The sequence below is a fragment of the Scomber scombrus genome, chromosome 2, assembly GCF_963691925.1.
Source record: "Scomber scombrus chromosome 2, fScoSco1.1, whole genome shotgun sequence".
In the NCBI taxonomy this organism is placed as follows: domain Eukaryota; kingdom Metazoa; phylum Chordata; class Actinopteri; order Scombriformes; family Scombridae; genus Scomber; species Scomber scombrus.
Window position 1 is genome coordinate 612,382 of NC_084971.1, and position 23,325 is coordinate 635,706.

At 39.3% G+C, this 23,325-nt stretch overlaps 1 protein-coding gene across 3 annotated transcripts in view; it reads right to left on the reverse strand.

The window, feature by feature from the left end:
• Positions 1 to 18,273, reverse strand: part of LOC133987691 (glutamate receptor 2-like) — a 66,696-nt gene extending 48,423 nt beyond the window's left edge. For 2 of the 3 annotated variants that reach the window (XM_062427154.1, XM_062427146.1), the window contains exons 1-3: positions 5,862 to 5,994; positions 1,810 to 2,049; positions 1,088 to 1,209 (exon numbers count right to left, since the gene is read on the reverse strand). In XM_062427154.1, the coding sequence (XP_062283138.1) occupies positions 1,088 to 1,209; positions 1,810 to 2,049; positions 5,862 to 5,949 (450 nt within the window). In that variant the 5' untranslated portion in view covers positions 5,950 to 5,994. Of the gene's footprint in view, positions 1 to 1,087; positions 1,210 to 1,809; positions 2,050 to 5,861; positions 6,003 to 18,173 lie in introns of those variants that run through there. The other variant, XM_062427138.1, reaches the window with a different exon arrangement.
• Positions 18,274 to 23,325: the final 5,052 nt, after the last annotated feature.

Here is a 23,325-nt window from a genome sequence, read left to right on the forward strand (position 1 = left end):
TGTTTGTCTCCCACACGTTGCTGGACACAATACTGCAACTATATATTGGTAGTTTCTTCTTCTTTTGTTCAGAGATCTGCTCTCCATCTGATGAAAACACAGTCCCAGACGTCTCCTGTCATTCCTACTGAAACCAACTGAATACTGAAGTCAAATGCAACATACTTTTCTTGGGTGTCACCATTGATTCTAACACATCACAGGCATCTGGCAGAACCCTAAAATCAGCAGTAAAGAGGAATACACCTTTTAACACCACCTTCTCCTCCCTCACTGGTTAGGGTTAACACCATCTAAGTCCTCTCATTGGTTTATCTGAATTTCACATAATGCCCTCTGATTGGATGAGGTGGACTTTACCCAAGTTTATTTTGAAGGCAGTACTTGCAGTGTTGGAAGGCAGGACTTTCAGTTAGGTGGCATGCTCTGATTAGGACCTTACAAAAAATGATGATAAGTGTCTCTCTTTCTCTTATAGCCTATAGGCTTTCCTCACTTAGTAGCTAATACATGACTGGAGTTCAGGGTTTGCTTGCATATGTATTTTCTATCATAATGTTATATTTGCATGAACCATAGCAACCTGCATGGTTACATGATTACTACACAGTTTGTGAGCAAATGCCTGGTCACAAAATATGCAGTAGCCAGTAGTGTCAGTTATAGTTTTCCAGTTTCCTCCTTTAGACTCCACCTGTTTGATGCTTCTCAGCAGCAGATGCTGTGTAGAGTATATATTTTTCTGCTAACCTGACAGATGGAAACATGTTAACACCAACATGTAGGATTATTATTACGAATCAATATGATGTCACAAAAAATAAAACCATTGAGAGTAAGGAATATTCTGTTCTCTTTCAGATTTTTATCTTTAAAACTAATGAAAACTTAAAAATGTTTTTATTATTATTTTCAGGCAAGTTCTGAAACCTCTTTTTTTGTCTGGCTTCTGAGTGGATTTATGGTTTATGATGGACATCAGAGATAATGATATCCTCGGGAAGTGTAAGTCATACCTGTGTGTGTGCGTGTGTGTTTGTGTGTGTTTGTGTGTGTGTATTTCAGTGTATGAATACAACATCTATACCTGAAATAGGGAGCGGTAGGCTTCGTCCTTCCTCTCATCTTTCAAATTTCCCACATTTATTGCTGTGACAACCCATTTTTTCTCTGCTGCAGTGTCCAGAATAACCTGAAGAGTAGAAAGACCTGAACACAAAAAAAGAAGAAAGATTAGATGGCATATTGTGGATGTAATAAGACCATTCAAGCTTTTGTCTGATCTAATGAATGTCAATGTGACCTCTACCATTTTCCATGTGTGAGCCAACAGAAGTTAAATGCTTAGGCCTAGAAAATGTAAATGTTATTGAGCACCACTGAATTAAACCAATAAATGCGTTTGACTACAACTAATGCCAAAAAGATGCCAAAAAGAAGACCTCCTTCACCTGATTTAAATATGTGGTAAATTACATACAGTTTATTGTATGTAATTTGTGTTTACTGACTTCTTACAATATACTGTATGTAATCTACAGATGACATCGCAATAATAAAATGAGTACTTACAATATACTGTATGTTATTTACAGATGACATTGCAGTTCTAAAATAATTACCTACAGTATACTGTATGTCATTGCATATTACACTAACTGGGATAAAGTGCATTTTAAACCAGACATTAATCAAGGTGCTTTAACACATTGATGCAGAAATTCTCTGAAAATCCTATAAAAACACTAGAATTTCTGTTTAACAGTCCATTCATTGATTGTGCACCACTGTCCACAGAGATCTCATTACCTCTATCACTGTCGTACAGATAAGCAAACTTTTCCCATTTGTAGTACTCCACTAATGAAACTAGCGGTCCTTTGATGTCCGGCCTCATCTGGAGAACAAACTGATTCATTCCCTCTGCCGGGAATGAAGGTGTGATGAAAGAGACATGAAGCGTCTCACAGAAGGATGTGATGGTGTTCACTGACTTCTTGTCGTAAAAACCAAAAATGGCGTAGACACCTCGCGAGAACTGTGAACAAACTGAGAGAGGGACAGAGAGATTTTAGTAAAACATTGATCAATTATGTCTTTATCCTCATATATAAACAGAGACGGGCAGAGAGGAAAAAACTCATGTTAATTACCTAACCTTCTAACATTGTATCTCTCTGTAATAACATTATATCGACAGAATGGCCATAAAAAGGCAGCCAGTTTCTGTGTTTACACTTGTTCTGACACAAAGGCGAGGAGTTTTAAATGATTACTTTAAAAATCATGTATACATGATTTTCAGGAGGCTCACACAGCTTGTGTGCGTGTTTATTTCACGTTCATGGAACTACAAGGCTTCTTGTATGGAACTTAGACCTTCAAAGTAAAGGTGGTGGGAAGTAAAATAATATTAAGATGTCTAAGTTATCAATCTGTTTGCATGGTTTAGCACAGATTTCCGAGTCAATATTTTTACTGGCATTTAAAACCTGTGTGGCTTTGTATAAAATAGGAATGTCAATCAATCATCAATCTAGATGGTAGACCAGGTTTCTGTAAAGGTTTCTCATTTACATGATGTTTCATTTTCAGCTTACTGGAGATGGCAGCTTATTAAGAAGTGCATGTGAATGCACTGACTGAGATGTTTTTCAACAGGCTCAGATCAGCTCCCTCCCCCAGCTACAGAGACCTCAAAGCACCCCCATCCCTACAGCTGCGTCCCTCTTACACTGTCACACCCCTCCCTCTCCCCCCTACCACCATCATAGACTACAGCACTGCATCACTTTTTCAACCTTTCTTCACAACCAGCATTTTACAGAAACTTGCCTGCTTCTCACCAATTGTTGCAACTGTACTTGTTGACACAAGTTAAGAAAAGAGACTATTTTGCAACTTTAATATTGAATTTATTATTACTGTAAAATCAAAGGGGGCAAACATTTGCTGTAATGTTGGAAGATGTGCTTCTTTTACTTAATGCGTGGATGCAGAGAAGTCCTTTGTATCTGTGTGTCTTCTGCTATATTTGGTTGTCCTATTTGACTGACCTTGTTCTACACTCTAGAAATAAAAGCTCAGTTTTGATATATATTTCATTCCTGTGTATTACACACTAAATTCATGTATTTAGTAGTTTCCTTGTTCTTGTATGAACACATACAACTACCATCTACAAAACCTCAAAACAAAACACTTTAAAAAAAAGAAAAAAGAATACAGCTCCCAGCAGAAACTCCAATCAGCTTGCATCCTGCACCTAAATCTCATACAGCTCTTCTTAGGGCAGGTAAGGGTAGAATTGTCCCTTGCACAACCACACAAAAACCATAGAGAGAATAACCTCCTGTTTTGATGTTGGGTTAAATTCTAAAGTCTAAATTCTAAAAGTGACTTTGTTTATACATAAGATCATGTATAATTAAGATTATGGAATATTTTTTTAAATGTTCTATCTATATTTGTACTGTTGGGAAAATGAAAATAAAAACATTGCAGTACTTTTTTCTGTTTATGTCTGTGTTGCCTTTGATGGTGGGAACTAAACACCAAACTCACATTGCATCAGACTGGCCGACGGGGCTGCTTATCCTTCTCTTAGAGCAAAACAATATGCCTGGATATACTGTGTGACAAAGATGTTAGGTAACTGGTTTAGTGGGACTGGACGAAGTCAAATATTGCAGTAAGTGTATCTTGGACAAGTAAGTGAAAATGAAATTGTGACTATTGCAAAGAAAAGCAAGAACAGAACATAAGTGATTGTGACATTGATTGTGATTAAATTGAACAGTAACAGTAACAATGTATTCAATAAATGGTGCCAAACCATTTTAAACCAGGTAATGGCATCTGGTTTATCATTCACATACAGCCTATTTGTAATCAGATGTCATTTTATACCTCTTCTTTTTTCTTGGTGATAAATTGGTAGAAGCAGTTTATGCTTTTGGAAACTGTTCAAAGACACCAAAAGGCTCTCCTCTAAGCCTTGGACCCAGACTTTTTATCTGTTGACCTTTTGGGAAGATTATTTTCTACATCTTTGCCCAAGACTTCAGGTATACCAGTGACATGAATCTGTATTAAAGATCCATCATGGTTCCTCTTTAAGACCTATGATTTCTCTCACCAAATCGATATCCATTTCTCATTTACTTCATTTTATCACGTTGATTGTTTCTTTTAAATCCTTTATCTCTGTTTTAAACGTGTCCTGTGTGTGTTTTACTGCAGAGTGTGCTCCTTAGTGGTCAAATAATAATTTCCATAATACATGCTGACATGAGTCCAAGCGTCATCACATAGTAAGGTTAAAATGTTCTGTGTAACAGAGTTTTCAGCAGGACAGTAACTGCAAAAAGCAATGAAAATACTACATGCCAAGATTCAGGACATATATTCAATGTCCCCAGAGGATGATTCCTAATGACTTCACTTTTCATCTACTGCTATAATTGAATAAAAATTATAATTTGTCCACTACTTTAGTTCATGACCAAATACCTGTAAACAAATGACACTTCCATCATCCCAAGCTGTACTTTGTTTTGTTCTAATTAGCAAATGTTAGCATGCTAACATGGTCAACATTATATCTGCATTGTGAGCATGTTAGTATGAGGTTGTTAGCTGTAGTGGCTCTGTAGTTTCATAGTTAACTGAACCGGCCCCTCTGGTTGTCAGTCTGTTTTTTTTCATTTCAAAACTGATCAAAAATGTGTTCCAGCACCTTCCTCATTATCTGAGCTGGCCATTTTGTCTTTGTGAAGTAAATTATGGAATCACAGTATGTGCACAGCTTATGTCTTTATACCAGGTGCAAAACAAGCATGAAGAAGAGGACTCCATGCATTCATTACTATCATAATACTGTCCTTTAATAGCAGAGCATTGAGCCTCAGGCCATCATTACATCATGCTCTGATGAAGGCAGAGTAAACTGCCTGCATGGAGCCCTCATTCCTTTTGCTTCCCCTCAGCGTTCTACTATCACTGACTTCTAAACAGAACGTGACTCTACACTGCCCCAATTAAAATGTATCTTTTATCTTTATGGAAGGATATTACAGGATTCATAACTTAATAACACAAACAAAAAGATACTGCCATTATTAGTATAATTAACATTATGATTATTATTAGTAGTAGTATTAGTAGTATTATCTAATCTAATTGATCATTAGTTATCTATTAACATTACACATTTTTAACATTGTGTTATGTGATAACAGTATTATTTAGAAACAATGTGGAATATTGACCACACCTGTAATTACCATCCAGGGCTTCAACAGTCTACTGGAACACATATCAATGTTTTAGAGTTAAATCTTGGCACTCAGTAAAGGAATGACTTACAATAGACCTTAAAGACAGATCACTCAGATAGACTGTTAGTCTCAGTCTGTCCCACACACATTATGCTGTCAGATATATTCACTCAAGTACCAAATGTGTATTAATCCACTCCTGAAAATAATTCCTCATTTTTCTGTTTCAGTGGAATGTGCAGCTGTTTTAGGGATAACTTAGCCTTATTTTAAAATGATACTATGAATCTTTTAAGGCCCGAAAGTAATAAGAGACAGACTAGCACACTGTTGCTTTACACCTTTTATGAGACTTGTTGACTATAAGTAAAGCATAGAATGACACCAGACTCATCATTTAACTCTAAAACATTGATATTTACAACAGCCTCAATCTACTAATATGAATACAATTTGTTATATTTTAAAAAACAACAACAAATGCCTTTATGCACAAATGATGTATAACTACAACAGCTACAACAATAACAGGTGTCATTTATCCAACTGTGTTCAGAATGAGAGAAGAAGACAGATACTCACAGCAGTTGGTGACAGCAAAGCTGTTGGCCACTTCCAGGTTATCTATGTGTGGAGTCAGTCTGAAATCTGCCATCCCGAATTGAACCATGCCAACTCTGAATGCACTGTACTCCTGATCTGCACCCCTGGGGAATAAACCACCTGAAACAGACAGGCAGGGACAGAGAGGCCCATGGTCAAACAGAAAAGAAAACCGGAAGAAAACAGAGGAATTACAGTTTACACAGTAATCACAATTACAGTTTTAACAAACAGGAAGACAGCTGTAGATACTGCCACACTATACACCATATCAAATAATGTAAAGTCTCAGAGGTTTTGAGGTCATCACTGAAGATACTTCTGTCACTGCAGGACAGTCACTCTATTAGTGCAATAAAATCATTCCAGTCTCAGGGCTGAGCTCATCATTCAACAATCAGGCAGCATTACTTTTATCAAATACACTAACCTCATCTGCAGATTTATTGAGGCCATCATGTGTAGGATTGGAAATGAAGCTTAGAAGTGTCTTACTTCCCTTACTGCCTTACTGGTGATACTCTGGAATGACACACTGCTAGACAGAAATGCAGAGGGAAACCCTTATGGCCCTCTTGGTTTTCTGAGAAGGCCAAACACATCAGCATTTTAAGTGTAATCTCTTTTGTTTAATAATTATTCTCTTCTCTAATTATAATTTCAGCCTAATTTTCGATCAAGTTTGCTTCAGAAATGAAAGGGTTACTGTCATTACACCATGAAAACATTGCTATCCAATCAGATGTTTGTTGTTGCTGTAGTCTGTAGGCAGAGAAAAGGTTGGCTGGCTCCCTCATTGGATAGGACTTCATAACCAAGACAGAAGGCTGTATGTGTTTGTTTAGAAAGTGACAGGTGAATTAACCAATCACATTTTGATTTACTGTATAGTGGGCAGGACCAGAAATCATCCCCCAGAACTATCTTGTAGCTAAGCTCATGATAGATGTTGTAGTTATGTCCTTCATGTTTCAATTCAAGGCTCCCTTGTCATGTTATTAGTTTGGCAATGCTCCTGTTACATCTTAAAAGTGATTATGTGTTCATAAAGACTGTTTTGTGTACAGTATGTAGTAATTTTATTAAGTTAAGAGTAGCTTATTAAAGGTAATTTCAGGAGTGGGACCATGCCACAACTTCCCTGCCTCCGGCCATTCCTATAAATACCACCTAGATTTCTCCTCCCCTTCCGCTCTCGTATTCTGCGCTTCACATGCAGGCAGTCTCAGTCAAGCTTTCATGGTCATCCAAGAAACAGATCGTGGTTCCCGCCTAATTACATTACCAAACAAATGCTACGATTACTACTCTAAGAGCCAACTCACCAAGGATCACGAACTGCAAATCAACCCATCCGACTTGACTGAAGATTTGTGTGAAACCGGCTCTCCTCTCGGCACCCAGCAGTAGACCTCAGCCAAGCATCCCGGGGGAGCCGCCGTGCTCAGCGGTGCACATACCGGCCTTGTGGGCTCTTCAGCTCAAGCTCCCCTGATGTGACACTCCTGGTAGATCAGCGGCTTCCTCTCCTCCATCAGCGAGGGCAAAAAACCAGGGAAGCAACGGGCATATCCGCTGGAGCAACAGCTTCAACTCTCCCCTCTTCAGCTGCTTCAACAGTCCAGGTAAGTCTCCACCACACCGAACTCACGGCCCTCCGTCTGGCCGCCTTTACATCCACAAACAGACCCTGACATCAGCGACCGAACTGCCGCCTGCCTCCAATGATTCCTGCATAGGAATGCATTCCCTATCAACCTCAGCCATATTAAAGTAAAGCTTCTTTGTTTACTCAGCGGAAACAACAGCCACCGGGTCTCCCGCGCTTCCGGGTTTCTGCCAAAGCCAATCACTGCCCGGATTGGCACACATGACGTCACAAAGCCCAGTAGCCCGACGGCCACAGCCCCCTTTGGCGGGGGCCAGGTAGTATTGCATGGCAATAGTTCCCCATTCTACTCAGACTTCTCAGTATTTATACCAACGGCACGAGACATCAGTTCTGCATCACCTCCACTACAGACACAATGTCTTTTTCCATTTACCAGCTGCAGGCTTCTAGTGCGGCTACTCTAATGTCACTTTGCTATCGCACACTGTTACACGCACTTGCACATTACGAACACCGTGTTGCATCGTCATTTAAGCATCATCTGCAATTGAACGCATCGTGTTGCATGTTACTAACACAGTTTATCACAAATACTAACCGAAATCACTCCGTATCGTCCACGTTAAAAGCACCGGATTGCAAGCTACTAACAGAATTTACAAATACAACTAACCTGAAATTGCTTCTATATCTTCTGCGTATTAGGCACCTAGCATCAGGATGCCAGCGCCCACTGCTATTTTCCTGCTTCAACCACAGCACTTCGCTTCGACTGGACTTCGGGCACCGGGATGCCTGAGACCCATGCGTTTCCTCACTCCAACCGCAGCGTTTCGCTTAGACAGGGACATCGGACACCATGATACCAGCAACCCATGCCTTTTCCTCACTCAAAGCGCAGCGTTTCACTTGGACAACGACATCAGACACTGATACCAGCAACCCATGCTGTTTCCTCACTACAACCGCAGCATTTCGCTTAGACAGGGACATCGGACACCGTGATACCAGCGACCCCTGCCGTTTCCTCACTACAACCGCAGCATTTCGCTTAGTCATTGACGTCGGGTTCAGGATGCCAGCGACCCATGCCGTTACCTCACTCTGACCACAGAGTTTCGCTTAGACAGGGTATCCAACACCCGGCTATACCAGCACTTTCTCCACGCTCCTCCCCTTCTGCTCTCGTATTATGCGCCCCTCGCCCCACCCCATTTTTCTCTTCCCTTTTCTTCCTCTCCTCCATAGGGTCCTGGGGGGTCCTCGCTGCCCGACCTTCTACGAGCCTCCCCACAACGTAGTCGGCAACAGAAGAACTATGCTCATCAATCGTTCTCTTAATAAATCGTTCATGGGCATCATGTTGTGGGCGTGGTCCTTGCTAGTGAAATAGTGTAATGCTAATTTTACTACTTTGTCATTTTTCTATGGGATTTCCCATTGTATTAAAATGTTGTTAGTGTCATGCTAAGTGAGGATTAGTGTCCTGTCAGCCAGTCTACCTGGAAACCTATTTGCAAATAGTAGTGTATTTATTAAAGCTCTTATCAGCAAACAAAATACATTCTTTCAGTCTTTCAACTTTACATGAATAACAACAGCACATGACTGTAGTTTTGTTTGTTTGAGAGAGAGCTGCAAGCTGCTAACAGCTGTTGCTACACTGGTCCCCCTGCTGATTTTGTGTTATTTTTGTGATTGCTCTGATTAATAAATGTATTCTTTGATTTTGAAAAAGTAGCCTTATATTGTAATTTAACCTTTGTGAGGCTGTTGCATGGTTAAATCAATTAGTTTTAGTTTATGAAAAAGATGCCCCCCACAGTTTTTAACAGCCCCCTCAGTCTCTTCATCCTGACATTTAGGCTGAGCTGAAGGCCCAGCTCTAATAGTCACAGTTTGCTACTACTTCAACTTCAACATCAGAATAATTTGAAAGGTGATATTGATGGTATACAGGACAGCGTTGGCCAATCACATACATGCAAGTGCACATCGGTGGATTACTTTGTAACATGAACACCATATCTGAGATATACAGTATTTGGCATGTTTGAATGTTTGACAGAGAACACAGGGAAATAAAAAAGATAAAAGAGAGAAAGAAAAATAAAATACCAAAATTCACACAGTAGAGCAAACAAAAAACTAAACTATGCTGCGGGTTGATTTTGAACCCCAGTGGTGCTCTGGATTCTCCATAAGCAGGTATGTGATCATAAGCCAAAATATTGAACAAAAGTGAAAGTGTGACCTACCTAAAGCTGATCACCATAGCTATTACAATTCATCCTGAGGTGGGCACGAATATGTAGCCTGTACAAAATGTCATAGAAATCCATCCAATAGTTGAGACCTTTTCACTATAAACTGTCAGGTGAGAGCATACTATCACTGGCCTCCAGGATTCATTCTGCACCAGCTTCCTAAAGATACTGCCTGCCTGACTGCATCCACAGTCCCACTGCGTCCCAGTAGCACCATCTTGAGACTGTAAGTGTGGCAGAGGTCAGTCTGTCATGCTGGATCAGCCAGTAAAAGTGGGAGATGAGAAATGTTCATTTATTTCAGTTTAAAAAAAATAATAATTTAAGAAACACTGCCTGAGACACTTACTGTATAATGAATTTGCTGCAAATGAGAACACGTGTTCACAGCAGACCCTTTTCCCCCAAACATTATCACATTTGCAGGGCATGGGTTTTCTTTTTAAACAATATCACTAAAAAAAAAAAACTACTTCAGCTCAGCTGTACCACTTGTGGTGGAGCTGGCAGAATGAGGTCATTTTTTCACACACACAATCTTTGGCCCCGAGCAGGGATACTGAGGCTGCATCAGGAAAGTATGGCTGCTTGCAGTGAGGCAGAACTATTAGCTCCTTTGACTGACAAGTCTTAACAAGCTCAGCGAACTTCTGTCATCAGAAAGAAGGCCACTACTAGTAATCATCCATTGGCTTAGTCAGGACATCACATTGGCTCCTACTCATCTCACGGTCTGCTGTCAATTCTTTTATAGTGTGAGGGACTGCAGGAACATTAGTGGGAGTGGGGAGAGTGGATGAACCTTATGTTTCCCTGAAATAAAAAAAAGCCTTTCATGAATTATTAATATTATATTTGGACCCTCCAGTTAACCAAGACTAATTTTATAACACCAATATCTCAAGACATAATTACAGTATTATCTTGTACAATTTGTCTATTCATTACTTCATTACAATGACTTAAAGTGCATAATTAGTAGCAGGAATTTCGAACGATTTTTCCTATTTGCTTTTGTGACAAGAGTTGGATGAGAAGATAGATACCACTCAACTGTCTACTGCCAATCTTAGTTCATCACAAAGACTGGAAACAGTTTGAGTTTTGGCCGAGGACAACGAAATCTGCCAGGAGTCTTGTTGTCGCTGTGATGTCACCAGACTGCCAGCAGAGACTTCAGTAAGTTACTGCCCAGCCAAGTCACATAACCCACATAAGAGTACAATGTTGTGTTTTTACACTTTAAAAAAAGATATGACATGATGATTATTATATGTTAGAGGTGCTGGTGGGTGGATTTAGTTATGTTTACGCAGAGTCAGACCAGCTGTTTCCATGTATTTCTAGAGTGGAAGTGGCACCATGTTAACTTGCATTGTCCCTATCAAATAAACTGAATAAAAAATGTACAGCACACAAACATGCAAACGATTAAAAATAAAAAGATTACACCAACATATTTTTAAAAATACACATAATGTCTAGTCATAGTATTTATCAGAATTAACTAATCACAGTAATTATGGATGAAATGACATGTGAGCCTGACACTACTAAGGGTGACTGATCAGCACCTTAGAGAGTGCCACTGCAGACACATTATATGAGGGGGTTATCACATGATTTTGAATAATATTAAACACATATTGACTTCATATTGATCAAGTTTGCATGTAATAAAAAAAAATGTTTAAAAAAAGACATATTTGCAACAAATGAATGAACAGGATCTGGTGGTCTTTTTCTTCCTCAGGTTCACAGGCGAGGAGCACCATAATGTCTGTGTAGTTTTGTGGTGCACAGCTGCATCCCAGGTGAACTGACGGGAGGAGACATTAAAATATGCAGCACAAAGCCAGTTGTTGGTGTTTTTGTGGAAAATGGATCTCAGAACCACATCTGCCTCTGGAGTAAAGATGCTCTGCTTCCACTTAGTGATTTTATCCTCAAGAAAAGCATCAGAACATCTGTGGTTAAAACATCTGTACTGATCTCTTAATGAATGTGGGTGATTCTTACAGTGAATGTTCTCCATAGCTATTTATACTGTGTGAAAAGTTTCTCCTTCAGTTCATTAAATCACAGTAGCATCTGAAGGCAGAAGGACTGGTATGTTACTAAGTCTGCAGCCTCTGAGATGCTGCATCAGAGCGCAGTGCCATTACGCACAGCTGTTCACTGTGTTTACCTTCATTAAATCAGCTGATGACACCAGGCTGCTGCAGTATAACCACACACACACCTCTACACTCATCAGACTGGTCAGTTATAACTCCATATTCTTCCTTTTTATGAATGATACAACAGGTTAGCAGCTCATCAGCCTCTTTTCCAACTTTCTATTCAGCAAAAGTAACTTGTGTTTTATTTTTGAGACACATTGAAGTGCAAGCGCTGTTTTTGTCAAATCATGACAATTACACCATCCAAAGTTGGATGCCCCCCACCCTCTTCAAAACTCATTCCAGCAGAAATCCCTTTCAGTTCACGCACAAGCAGATCTGCTTCCTTGGCAGAGAAGCATTACTTCTTATTATTTGGCCAATTTGCCATTATAATAGCAATCTGCCAAAGTATAAGCACACCTGGCTTCTAAAGGGAATGGGAGATACACTGATTGGTTTACCACACCCATGATTAATTAAGAGACTAAGTACCACCTCTTTGAACCATCTACCTGGCACAGCATGCATTTTCCACCGTTAAACTAGCAAAAATGGATTTGGACATGCTCTAAATGCACTTGTACCTTGCCCTTCAGACCATGTGTTAAAAGAGGGCCGTCAGAGTTGATGATGATTTTGTCCATGAGGACAGCATGCATATTGGTATATTTTTAATTATATTTTGATTGCTGTTAAATGTTGTTAAAATTCAGTGACTATATATTTTAAGTAATTTTTTTTCAGAATATACTGGTAATACATTATAAATTCAATGTCAGTATACCTTTTTTATATTTACAAAACTGTACTTCTGATGTTTTAAGTGTATTTTAACACTGCTGCAATGTACTGCAATGCTGTTTAATGTTGGTTGATGAAAGGAGCCAAGAATACAGGAAAAATATGCATTCAATGTATTTAAGCATGTCTTAAGTGCAGCTTTCAGTATATTAAGTATGTCAAATAAGTAAGTGGTTTTAATTTAACACAGCTTCAAATATAGTTATTTTAAACATTTAAAAAGTACACTAAAATGTATGAAGTATACTTTCAGAAAATATACTTGAGTATATATTTTTTTCACTTAGGCAACCATCCTGCCTCTCCCTCAACACTGGAGCCCCCCGAGGCTATGTGCTGAGCACTCACTGTACACTCATGAATGCATTCACATCAGACTCTAACATCATAATAAAGTCTGCTGACGACATGGCCATGGTGAGAAGTTCTATGTGACAGAGTTTAACAACCTGGAGAACAGGTGCCAGGAGAATAACCTCATGTTGAACGTCAGTAAAACAAAAGAACTGATAGTGGATTTTGGCAGAAAGCAGCAGAGGAATTACCAACCAGTCAGGATCAGCGGGGCTCAGGTGGAGAAGGTGGACAGCTTTAAATATCTCTATGTCACTTTTATACCTGCACCACAGATCTTGATCTTCTCTGGGAGCATCACCATCTAAATGGGCAGCAGCACCAAACATGACTACTTGGCCCCTTAGGTGAGTGGCCTGATCAGCTGAGCAAACCATCAGAACTACCTTCCCCAACATGCAGGACATTTATTGCAAGAGATGCGGATTAAAGGCCAAGAACATTGTCAGGGAGCCCTGTCATGTTACAGTCTTTTCTCTGTGCTGTCATCAGGAAGACATTACATGGTCTGCAGCCTTTTTATTTGAAATTAATTAATTTGAAAGCATCTTACAATCACCTGCTTGTATGAGAATAACAAACTGTGTTGTTATTCACATCATGTCTCCAGCAGTGGAGAGCAACCTCCCTGCTGCACTGATAGCTGATAATGACATCGTTCTACAACATGCTAAGCAAGCAAAGAGTTGGTTAGTTAGTTGTTTAATGCTGCAGTGTGTGTTGGTCAACTGTTTTCATTTGTTACTGCTGGAGTTCACAGCTGTAACATCAGTCTCTGTGGGACGATGTAGAAGTTTGCAATATACTTCATCTCGCAAATGTAATTACTTACTCATTAAATTTAAAAAATGCTTGCAACCACTGCCTTTAGTGATGATGAACTGTAGCATGTGCGTTGTCTTTTTAATGGATGTGGTTGAGTCAAGCCATTGGGGGGAAAACGATTAGTCTACATCGTCGACAAAAATCGACGTCAAAATGAGTGACAGACGATTTTAATTGTTGATTGCTTTGCGGAGCGGTGAACTCCAGCAGTAACAAACAAGAGCAGCTGAAAAACACACACTGCAGCATCAAACGTCTTAAACCAACTCCGAGGTGAAGAAAATAAGTCGGTGCTCAGTCTGTCTCACCTCAACATCACTGCACCCTCTCAGTGTGTTAGACAGTGATGACTTTCCTGGAGCTAACTGGAGCCAGCCTTGGTAAACCGTTATATAACACTGTGGTGTAGTAATTCATCCGATTCAGTGGCAATACGGGCAGCCAGCTTCTTACCAGGGGCAGCACATCATGTCAGTGATATAATGTCACTGTGTGGATCAGTTGACCTTGTTACAGTGCGTACCCTACTTCTAGTTTATGAACAGCTTCTACCTGCTGAGATCTCACAGTCAGCAGTAGGGGATGAGGAGAGGAGCAGGGGGAGGTTGACCTAAAGTCTCTTCACTTAAAACCTTAGGTAGGAGGCACGAGAAATCTAAAGCACCTCATTTTGTATGGTAGCCTAATGATGCAAAATTTTAAATCAGTCACACCAAATAAACCACAGTTCATACTGTGAATCTGTCGTTTCACAGACACATTGTTGTATTTTTTCTGGGCTGTGAGTAAAATCATTAAGAATGATTAATAAAATCAGTCTTCACACCACCAAGGTGAAGTGGTTTAGACTTGACTCTTGGTTGACACTGCTGGAATATGGGATATATTGATTTATAAGTGTGTTCTTTTTGTTTGATGTAGGATAGATTTGTGAAGTTTACTTTTATTTTATTTGCAATATGTTATCATTCGTAATTAATGAAAATACCCAAGTACCCAAATTAGTATAATTTAAAGTTATGCTTTGCAGCTATAAGAACACTGTTGCTCTTTTTGATATAACAGGAGGAAGCAATCACATGGTAGTATTTATTCTGAAATCTATGAATGTCAGACTGAAGAAGATGTGACTTCTATATAAAAGCAAAGTGTATGTTTTTCCTGTCAAAGAACTCCAGAGTGCTTGTCTGCTTCTGATGGGTATTAAAGCCTCGTGAATTTCATGACAAAACAGTGATATTATTCATAACCTTTTAAATGTGTAATGTATGACGTGTAGCTGCACAAGATAAACATTTGGCTGTACTTGTGATTGAAATACATGTGGTTCCTGGGCTAGCACCCTCCCCTTCCCCCAAACACACACACGGACACACACACACACACACACACACACACACAAAATACAGAAAGAAAGAAAGAAAAAATAAATAAACGTATTGCAGCATTCGCATCGTCCATCCAGTGTCCTATTTCTCCAAGAAGTTGATGTGGAAACACCCCCCACCCCCAGAAAATGTGTACCAGTGATCATGGAAAAGCAGGCATAGTCCCTCTCACCCTCCACTCGAAATTAATTATATTTTAACCATGGGACAGTGAACCAAGTGATACAATACAGGGGTCTTGCAGCATAGTATCCTGTGTCCCAAGGGCAGTAATTATCAAATAAAACCAAAATTGTATCAGACTGCATAGTCTACCATTATTAAGACATAATGCTGAACCCTGAAATAAGAGGCTGCACTTGTCAAAATCAAGAGGGAACCGCATATTGAGTTCAATTTGAGAATAGTGCAGGGAAAAGAGAGAGAGAGAGAGAATAAGAGCTCATAGTTCATCATTAGTCTGTTTGTAGGGTTCATGGAGAGAGAAAAAAGAAAGAAAGAAAAATATATATCTATATTAGCTCAGTCTTGATTCAGTCTTACCATTTTCAGTTGCTTTCTCCCCTTTTTTGAAATAAAGAAAAGACCACCGACGCTCTTAAGCCTTTTCCATGGATGCAATGAACCGCTCAGCCTCGATCAGCTCCTGGAAGGTGTGTGTGAGCTTGATTGTGGCGGGGTAAAGTAGGAAAGCCTCGAAGCTGCGGGTCCGGGCCTCATGCATGACCTTGTAGCAGGGTCTCCGGCGCTTTTTTGTGGCCTCGCTGTAGTCGGCGGTGAACTTCAACTGGATGCCAGCAAACTACTGAGTATTTATCCTGGCTTCATTCAGTATGTGGTCTCTCTCCGTGTGGCTGAGGCCCAGTATCTATAACACTGCCCACACAGTTGAGAATTTTCTTTAAGTTTGAGGAGGGTGGACGCGGAGATTGTCTATGCTGCCGCCATGACACCGGAAGATCGAATCAGTTTTCACACATTTCTTGAATACACCAAGGGAGTCAGCAAACTGTGTAGCTCATTCCACATCTCAGTAGCTTTGGCTAAACTTAGGAATGATTTTTATACATCATTTCTCACAGTGTAATCATGCTCTAGAGATCACTTCACAGCCATTTTGGACAGGAGGAATGATTACAGTAACACATAATTCTCTAAGTGTACATATGGCAGGGGTATTGTATAAAAATAGACTTGAAAACTCCAAACCCATGAATAAACATACACACTGATATTGATCTACTCCTAGAAAGACACTTAAATGTATTTTCCAAAATGTTCATTTCTTAACGAGTGTTGTGGACATGGTTCTATAGACCTGTAAGATGAAATATTGATGATTCCAGTGTGTGAAACACTATTGTTTCTGTATGCTTCCATCCAAGAATAAGCTATCAGCCCCTAGATCTGCTATACAACACCAGACAATTAAAAGATCCTCTAAAGTTATGAAAAAATGTTATCTGGCAACTTCCAAAACTATTACATATGACATTTTATGACATGGTTAAGGTTGCAATGCTGTCAGTTTGGGGGAGTCAGTCTTGCCCAACCTTGTGCCAGAGCCATAAGTCTACAGGTTTTCATTCAATTGTGAGTTCACTTCTGAGTTCTTCCCCTTTACTAGAAGGAGTGCTAATCAGTCGGTGGAGGGTTTGGTTGGAATTAAAACTGAGACTGTTGGCTCTCTGTGGTGCAGGGTTAAAAAATATATAAATTATTTGGCTTAGTGTGTGGAACCACCCAAAAAGTTTAATTTCAGTCAACAACCACACAAAGAGGGCACATTTCACAATTTGTTAGTCAACTTCTTAATATGTGTATACTCAACCCAGAGCCCATTGGTTCCTACTGTAGACAAAAAAAGTGCACAAATATACAGTTTCATTTAAATTGGGTCCCTGCAGGTCTCCAATTATTACATTCACTTGACATAGACAATTAACACATTATGAAATAATTTAGATCAGCACCCAATGTTTGAGTAACCACTTTGACTTTCCGACACAAAAACAATCACTGGCTCTCTGTCTTAAGGGACCCTTGGCTCTTTGGGGCCCTAGCCATGTGTCCAGTAGTTCTGTCTATCCAAAAGTTGGCCACAGTTTTCAGTGACCATTACACCACTATACATATTTTGGGTCTGTTTTCAGTGTTGAATTAATATACTTTGTGTTCTATAGTGAGTAGCATATTCACACTAATTCATTGTTGGTTTGTGTCTTGTAATGAGAAATAGTTGACGAGAAAGGCTTGAACTGATACCTATGTGACAGGTGAACCTGTCAGCCCTTTTAATATTAAATGATTTTTTTTTTAAACACAGCCCACCAGGAACATTATCATTTTGATAACCAACTAAATTCTACTGTAGTTCTGACATTTGTAGTTCACATATCTAAGTATAGCCTTTGGGTGTATTTCAGTGTAGCCTAGTGATCTGTGGCCTGAAAATCCAGCACATCCTGGGGCTTCAGGAAAGATGCCCGAAGTGCAGGATTTGGATGGTGTTGGATTTATCTGCCGTTAACTGTATGCCATGTTAACACCTTCAAGACAAACACGCATATGCGCACGCGCGCATACACTGCACTGCTATTAAGATGTACGCGCAAATAAGCGCGTACACAAATATAAATGAAAATGTTGACATAACTAGAACACTGCAGCAGCCGCTGTGAAGTCAGAAGGCCTCTCCTTATGAAGAACGGAATAAGGAGGACAGAGATAAGACAGGCCCACATCAGGAGGACGAGGACACGGGGAGCGATGAATGGGAGAATGAGAAAAACCAGCAGGGAAAATAATTAAGACGGACGGATGATCGAGAGAGGTGAAGATAAGAATTATGGTTACGATGACAGAAATTAAACTCCTACCGATTTGGACGCTCGGAGATCCGCACAACGCCTCGCGCCATAACAATGTGACTACAAACAGCAGCTTCATGGTGGTGTTCAGGTTCCTCACGCGACGCCACAGCAGCCTGAGATAGAGGTTCCTACCAAAACATCACCTCCATCACACACGGTGCGAGCTCATGGCGTCATTCCAGGTTCGCTCGAGCTCTGCAGATGCCCTGTCCTGTCTCTTGAGGTGCGCGTGCCGTTGCTGCTGCTGCTGCTGCTGCTGGACTGAGGGCGCGCGCAGAGAATTGCTTAGGAATACCGATGAGGCACGAGAGAGAACCGAGGACAGCCGACAGCCTAACGTGAAGCAGCGTTTCTATGACTAAGAGCAGGCTGTAGGAGAGCCTGCAGCACGTTAACATAAACAGCTAGATACATGCATACTGTAAGGAAAAAATAATAATTGTCCTTTTTAATATGGGCTGAGAATACATTTTACCTGATAAAAATAAAATACATGCATTTCATTTCATTATTTATTTTTGTATTCTTTTTTTATATTCTTAAGTCTATCTTACTGTAGTTCAACTATTCTATATTCTATTCTATATACTACTGTAGGTAAGTTTCTTGAAAAGCCTGGATATTATCTTTTCCTCTCTCCATCTTCTTTCTGTCCATCTGAGTTCACCTATTCCTCTTTGCATTCCATAAAATCACCCTGGTCTCTCAGTCTTTCCCTGCGACCTTTCATTCAGCTTTGGCTTTATTAAGTTATTAATTTCTGTCTTATATATACTCTGCAGCCAAGCCTAACATTATTGCCAATAACTACTGCACTACAGAGTTCTTGTATTTTTTGTTATTCTTAGATTCTTCTTGCATTTATTTTGTGTTTATTTATACATTTAACCATTGAAACTTTGAAGCTCTGTTATCAGTCCTTTATCCCTTAAAGTTATGAAATAATAGCAGCCTACTTCATAATACAGTGTTAAGTAGTTTTGAGTATAGTAGGTTGGTGTACTTTTTGGTGTCTTTCTATAAACTAAATACATTTTTAAAAACAAAAAAGGTCTAGGTATTCACATTCAAGTTAATATGTGTTGCAATAGTGTACTAGTGCAGCATTATGTGTTTAGGAATGTATGTGGCATTAGTCCAGACCTGTTTCCACCTTTAAGAGGGACAGAAATGGGGGAAGCACGTTTTCTAATGAATATGTATTCTATTTTTTTTAAAAAGGGTTCAATTATACATATTAATTTAGGTTTAGATTTCCAGTTCAGGAGAATTGTTTTCTTGGCAAGAGAGAGATGACCAATCTGTTCTTGTTCTTGTTCGGTAAGTTGATTAATGAAGGGTCTGTAGAGATGCTAGGATTCTGCAGTTCAAGATGGAAGAGAGTTACCGTGTCCCAAAAGGAGTGAACTGGTTGGCAGACCCAGAGTGCATGAACATAATTATCTTTAATGTCCATTGTGAATTGTGAACAAGTGTCTGTGTGCACTAGTCCCATTTTGTACCCTTTATTTTGTGTCATATGTGTTCTATGAATGATTTTGTATTGGATAAGCCGTAGGTTTATATTGGCTGTCATGTCACTGGATTATCATGTCATTTATTATTTGTATTTAATTATTGGACCCACAGAAATATCTAGTGTCAGTCCCTAACCCTAATCCTAACCCCAACCCCATAATACAAAAATATATATTTATCACTTTAGTTCCAAAGTATTCAGTTAAAATAGATTTTTTTCTTTCTTCTGAGCTCATTTTGAACTGTTACTCCCTTTCTCACCTGATCATTCTGCATTATATTCTATATACTCCACACTGGCCCCCTTTTCTAAACCTCAGAAATTACAGAACAAGCTAAAAGAAACCACTGTCAGAGACTGATTCCAACATCTTAAGCTTTACACTGTTAGAACAGCACTTCTGAGTATATCCCAGCTGTCATAACACAGAATAATATATGACACATTAAAACAGATAACTTGAAAAGTAACTTGCTGTCACTCACAGATATTAAAACACAATAATACATTCAAAAGTGTGACATGATGTGTCAGTTGAAGGTACATAAGAATGTATGTCTGTGAATGTTGAGTTAGTTGCCATCACATCTGCAAAGAATGTAAAAAGAAGGGGAATACTAATGTAATAATGGTCATTCAAAACAAGATAGTGAAAATATACAGAGAATAGAAAGTATTAAAATGATCAGCTTTGTTTTACTGACCCTCTGAGGAAGTGTATGAAATCACATTGGTTTGTATATTCATATTTTGGCTTTCAAAGAATTGAAGCACTCTGTAAGGTGTCTTTACCTTTTCCTCCACCTGTAGCTCTAGCATGGGTTTGATGTCTCGTCTTGAGTCAACTTAGAATATGTTACAAATCTTCAGCACCTCGCTGCAGATCTACAATTTTATCTGACTTTCTCCTTGATTGATGACTTGAGCTCCTGGACCTTCTCCATTACTTCAAGTGGTTTTGCTTGTTGGTTTGCCACTTAACTTAACTCCCCCGACATGAGAAGATATATAGATATAATTAGCAATATATAGATATAAAATATATATAGATATATCTTCAGACAGATGTGACATATAGTAGCAGTGTGGGTAACAAATGAGTATCTTGTGACTTAGACTCAATAGAATATCTTAAACTTCCATAAGACCCCAGTAGGTCAACCCTGGTTTACTAGACAAGGGGTCTTAATTTGATAGTTTTGAAATAAGCATGGAGACAGTTGTGAGAACTGTCTGACCACGCTTTGTGTTATTGCACATGTGCATAATATTCTCTCGCTACTGTATCCCCCTAGCAAGCAACTTCAGTAGAATAGAGACAAATCTGCTGATAGCACTGAAACTTCTATCAGTTATGATCAATTTATTTTTTAACAAGTTATTGCTGAAATCTGCTAACATGGTAACATCATTAAAAAGTCAGTAGGGTCAAGAAATATGATCATACAGGTAAAAAAAAACCCTCAAAAGATGATTTAAACCTTTTTAGTTGGGAGGTATAACCGAAAGAGAGCACACCTGAAATGTCAATCATGATCCCATTTGCACAGGAAAAGTGTGGTAGATCAACGCTGAAGTAGGAATTGTGTATAAACTGATACATGTTCACAGCAGACAGTTTCCTGTTTTCTCTTCCAAATAAATAACCCAGGCTTTGTTTAGATCATCTCTGATTGTCTGACTGCTCGTGTTATTGAGCCCATATTATTTCTATTATTACATTTAGGTCAGTGGTGTTGGGAGTTGAGTATGGGTGGTGCTGCCTTGTGCAGCTTATGATTTTTATCCTACTGCCGTGACAGGAGAGGGGTAAGGTTGGCAGTTCTTGACGCTGGCACTTCAATCCAGGAATCCAGTGATCTGGAGGTCTTTTCTGGGTTGGCTTACCGTCAACTTCAAATTAATTTGTAGTGAGAATTAAACATTAATCGATTGTCTGTCTGAATAAAAGTTGAAATAATAAAATAAACAACACATAATTTATTATCTTCAGTATAAAACACTCAAATTTTACAACCATAACATTTATAACATGACATGAACGCAAACATTGTATTATTACTTATACCATGCACATACTGTTTACACTATATGGACATTTGTACATTCCTTGTTAATAGTTTGTACTTTTCATCTTCTTCAATTTAAACATTAAACTTAGCTCTTTTTCACTTAGAATATACTTTACATACTCTATAATAAATTTCCATTTTACATTGTATATGTTTTGTTAACTTTTCTGGGTTTTTTTTTACTGTTATGCATCGCAGTAGAACACATGAAGCAATTTTGTAATATAACATTTATTTCGTAGTTGACAAATTTAGAGAACAACCTGCACCTCAACATCAACACAAACAGTGTGGAGAGAGTGTCTAACCTCAAGTTTCTGGGTATCCATATCTCAGAGGACCCACATGGTCCACTAACACCACCGCACTTTTCAAAAAAAGCAATGGCTGTCTTTCTTTTGTAAAGATTTTTTCTGGCATAGACACCTTTATTTGACAGTAGAGAGACAGGAAATTACAGGAGAGAGACAGGGGGGTGTGACATGCAGAAAGGTCCGCCGGCCGGACTCGAACCGGGGTCCTCTGCGTATATGGCATGAGCTCTTAACCACTCAGGACAGCATGTCAGCTACTACATTGTCTGATCCTCTCTTGTTCCTGATGACAGTATTGAAACCCAGCACCAGCACATCTCAATGCATCAACTGCTGGTTGTGGTTGTTCATTTGAGACAAAAAGAAAAGAAGATTGTGGTCAGTGTATGCGATCACTGGTGATGGACTGGAACTAACATACACTATAAAGTTTAACAAACCTGAAGGTAATTTTGCTGACAGCAGCTGCGTCTATAAATAATACCTTTGAAGGACAGGTATTAACCAGCTGTGCACTGTGCACAGATGACTGCTGTTAATGTGGAGAGGAGGAGACGGAGGCACAATGACGTACAGAACAGATTTTTTCCACCTGTGTTAATATTTTTGGTTTTACTAACAACATTGACTCTGTCCCATATAGTGTTTCTTTCTGATAATATTTTTTTTTGTTATATCTCAATATGTTTGTTAACCTCTTCTACTAGAACCTCTAATTCCATGTGATCACATTTCATTTTGTGCTTGCAGCTTTCTGCTCGTCCAAACTCTCCATTAAGACACAAAACCCTCATTTCAATCAGGAGAGACAAGTAAATAGAAAGATATTTATTGTAAATATGTAATGAACAAAATCTTAGTAATGAAAAAGTCTTTGGCGCTTGAACTCCATGAGGAATCATCTCTGAACGGCTGCATATATATGTAGATCACCCATGAAGTCCAGACACTGGTGATGGTGATTGCTGATGAGACTAAAGAGAAGATGGCAGATGGGAATAGACTGCAGATCCTGTAGAGAGTGGCGGAGATGGGGAGGTGGTGGGGCGCAGGAACAGCTGTATGACAGGACTGAAGCAAAGGGAGAGAGGCACATTTAAACGAACCGCTACAGGATGATAGGCTAAGGCTGAAGTGTGGCGATTTGCTATTGGTTGCTGAGATTGACAGGTGACTAGCAACAATTGAGATAACGCCCTAGACATAGAAATCTAGGTAATAGATGAGCATGCTTGAAGGAGGGAGAAGTTACC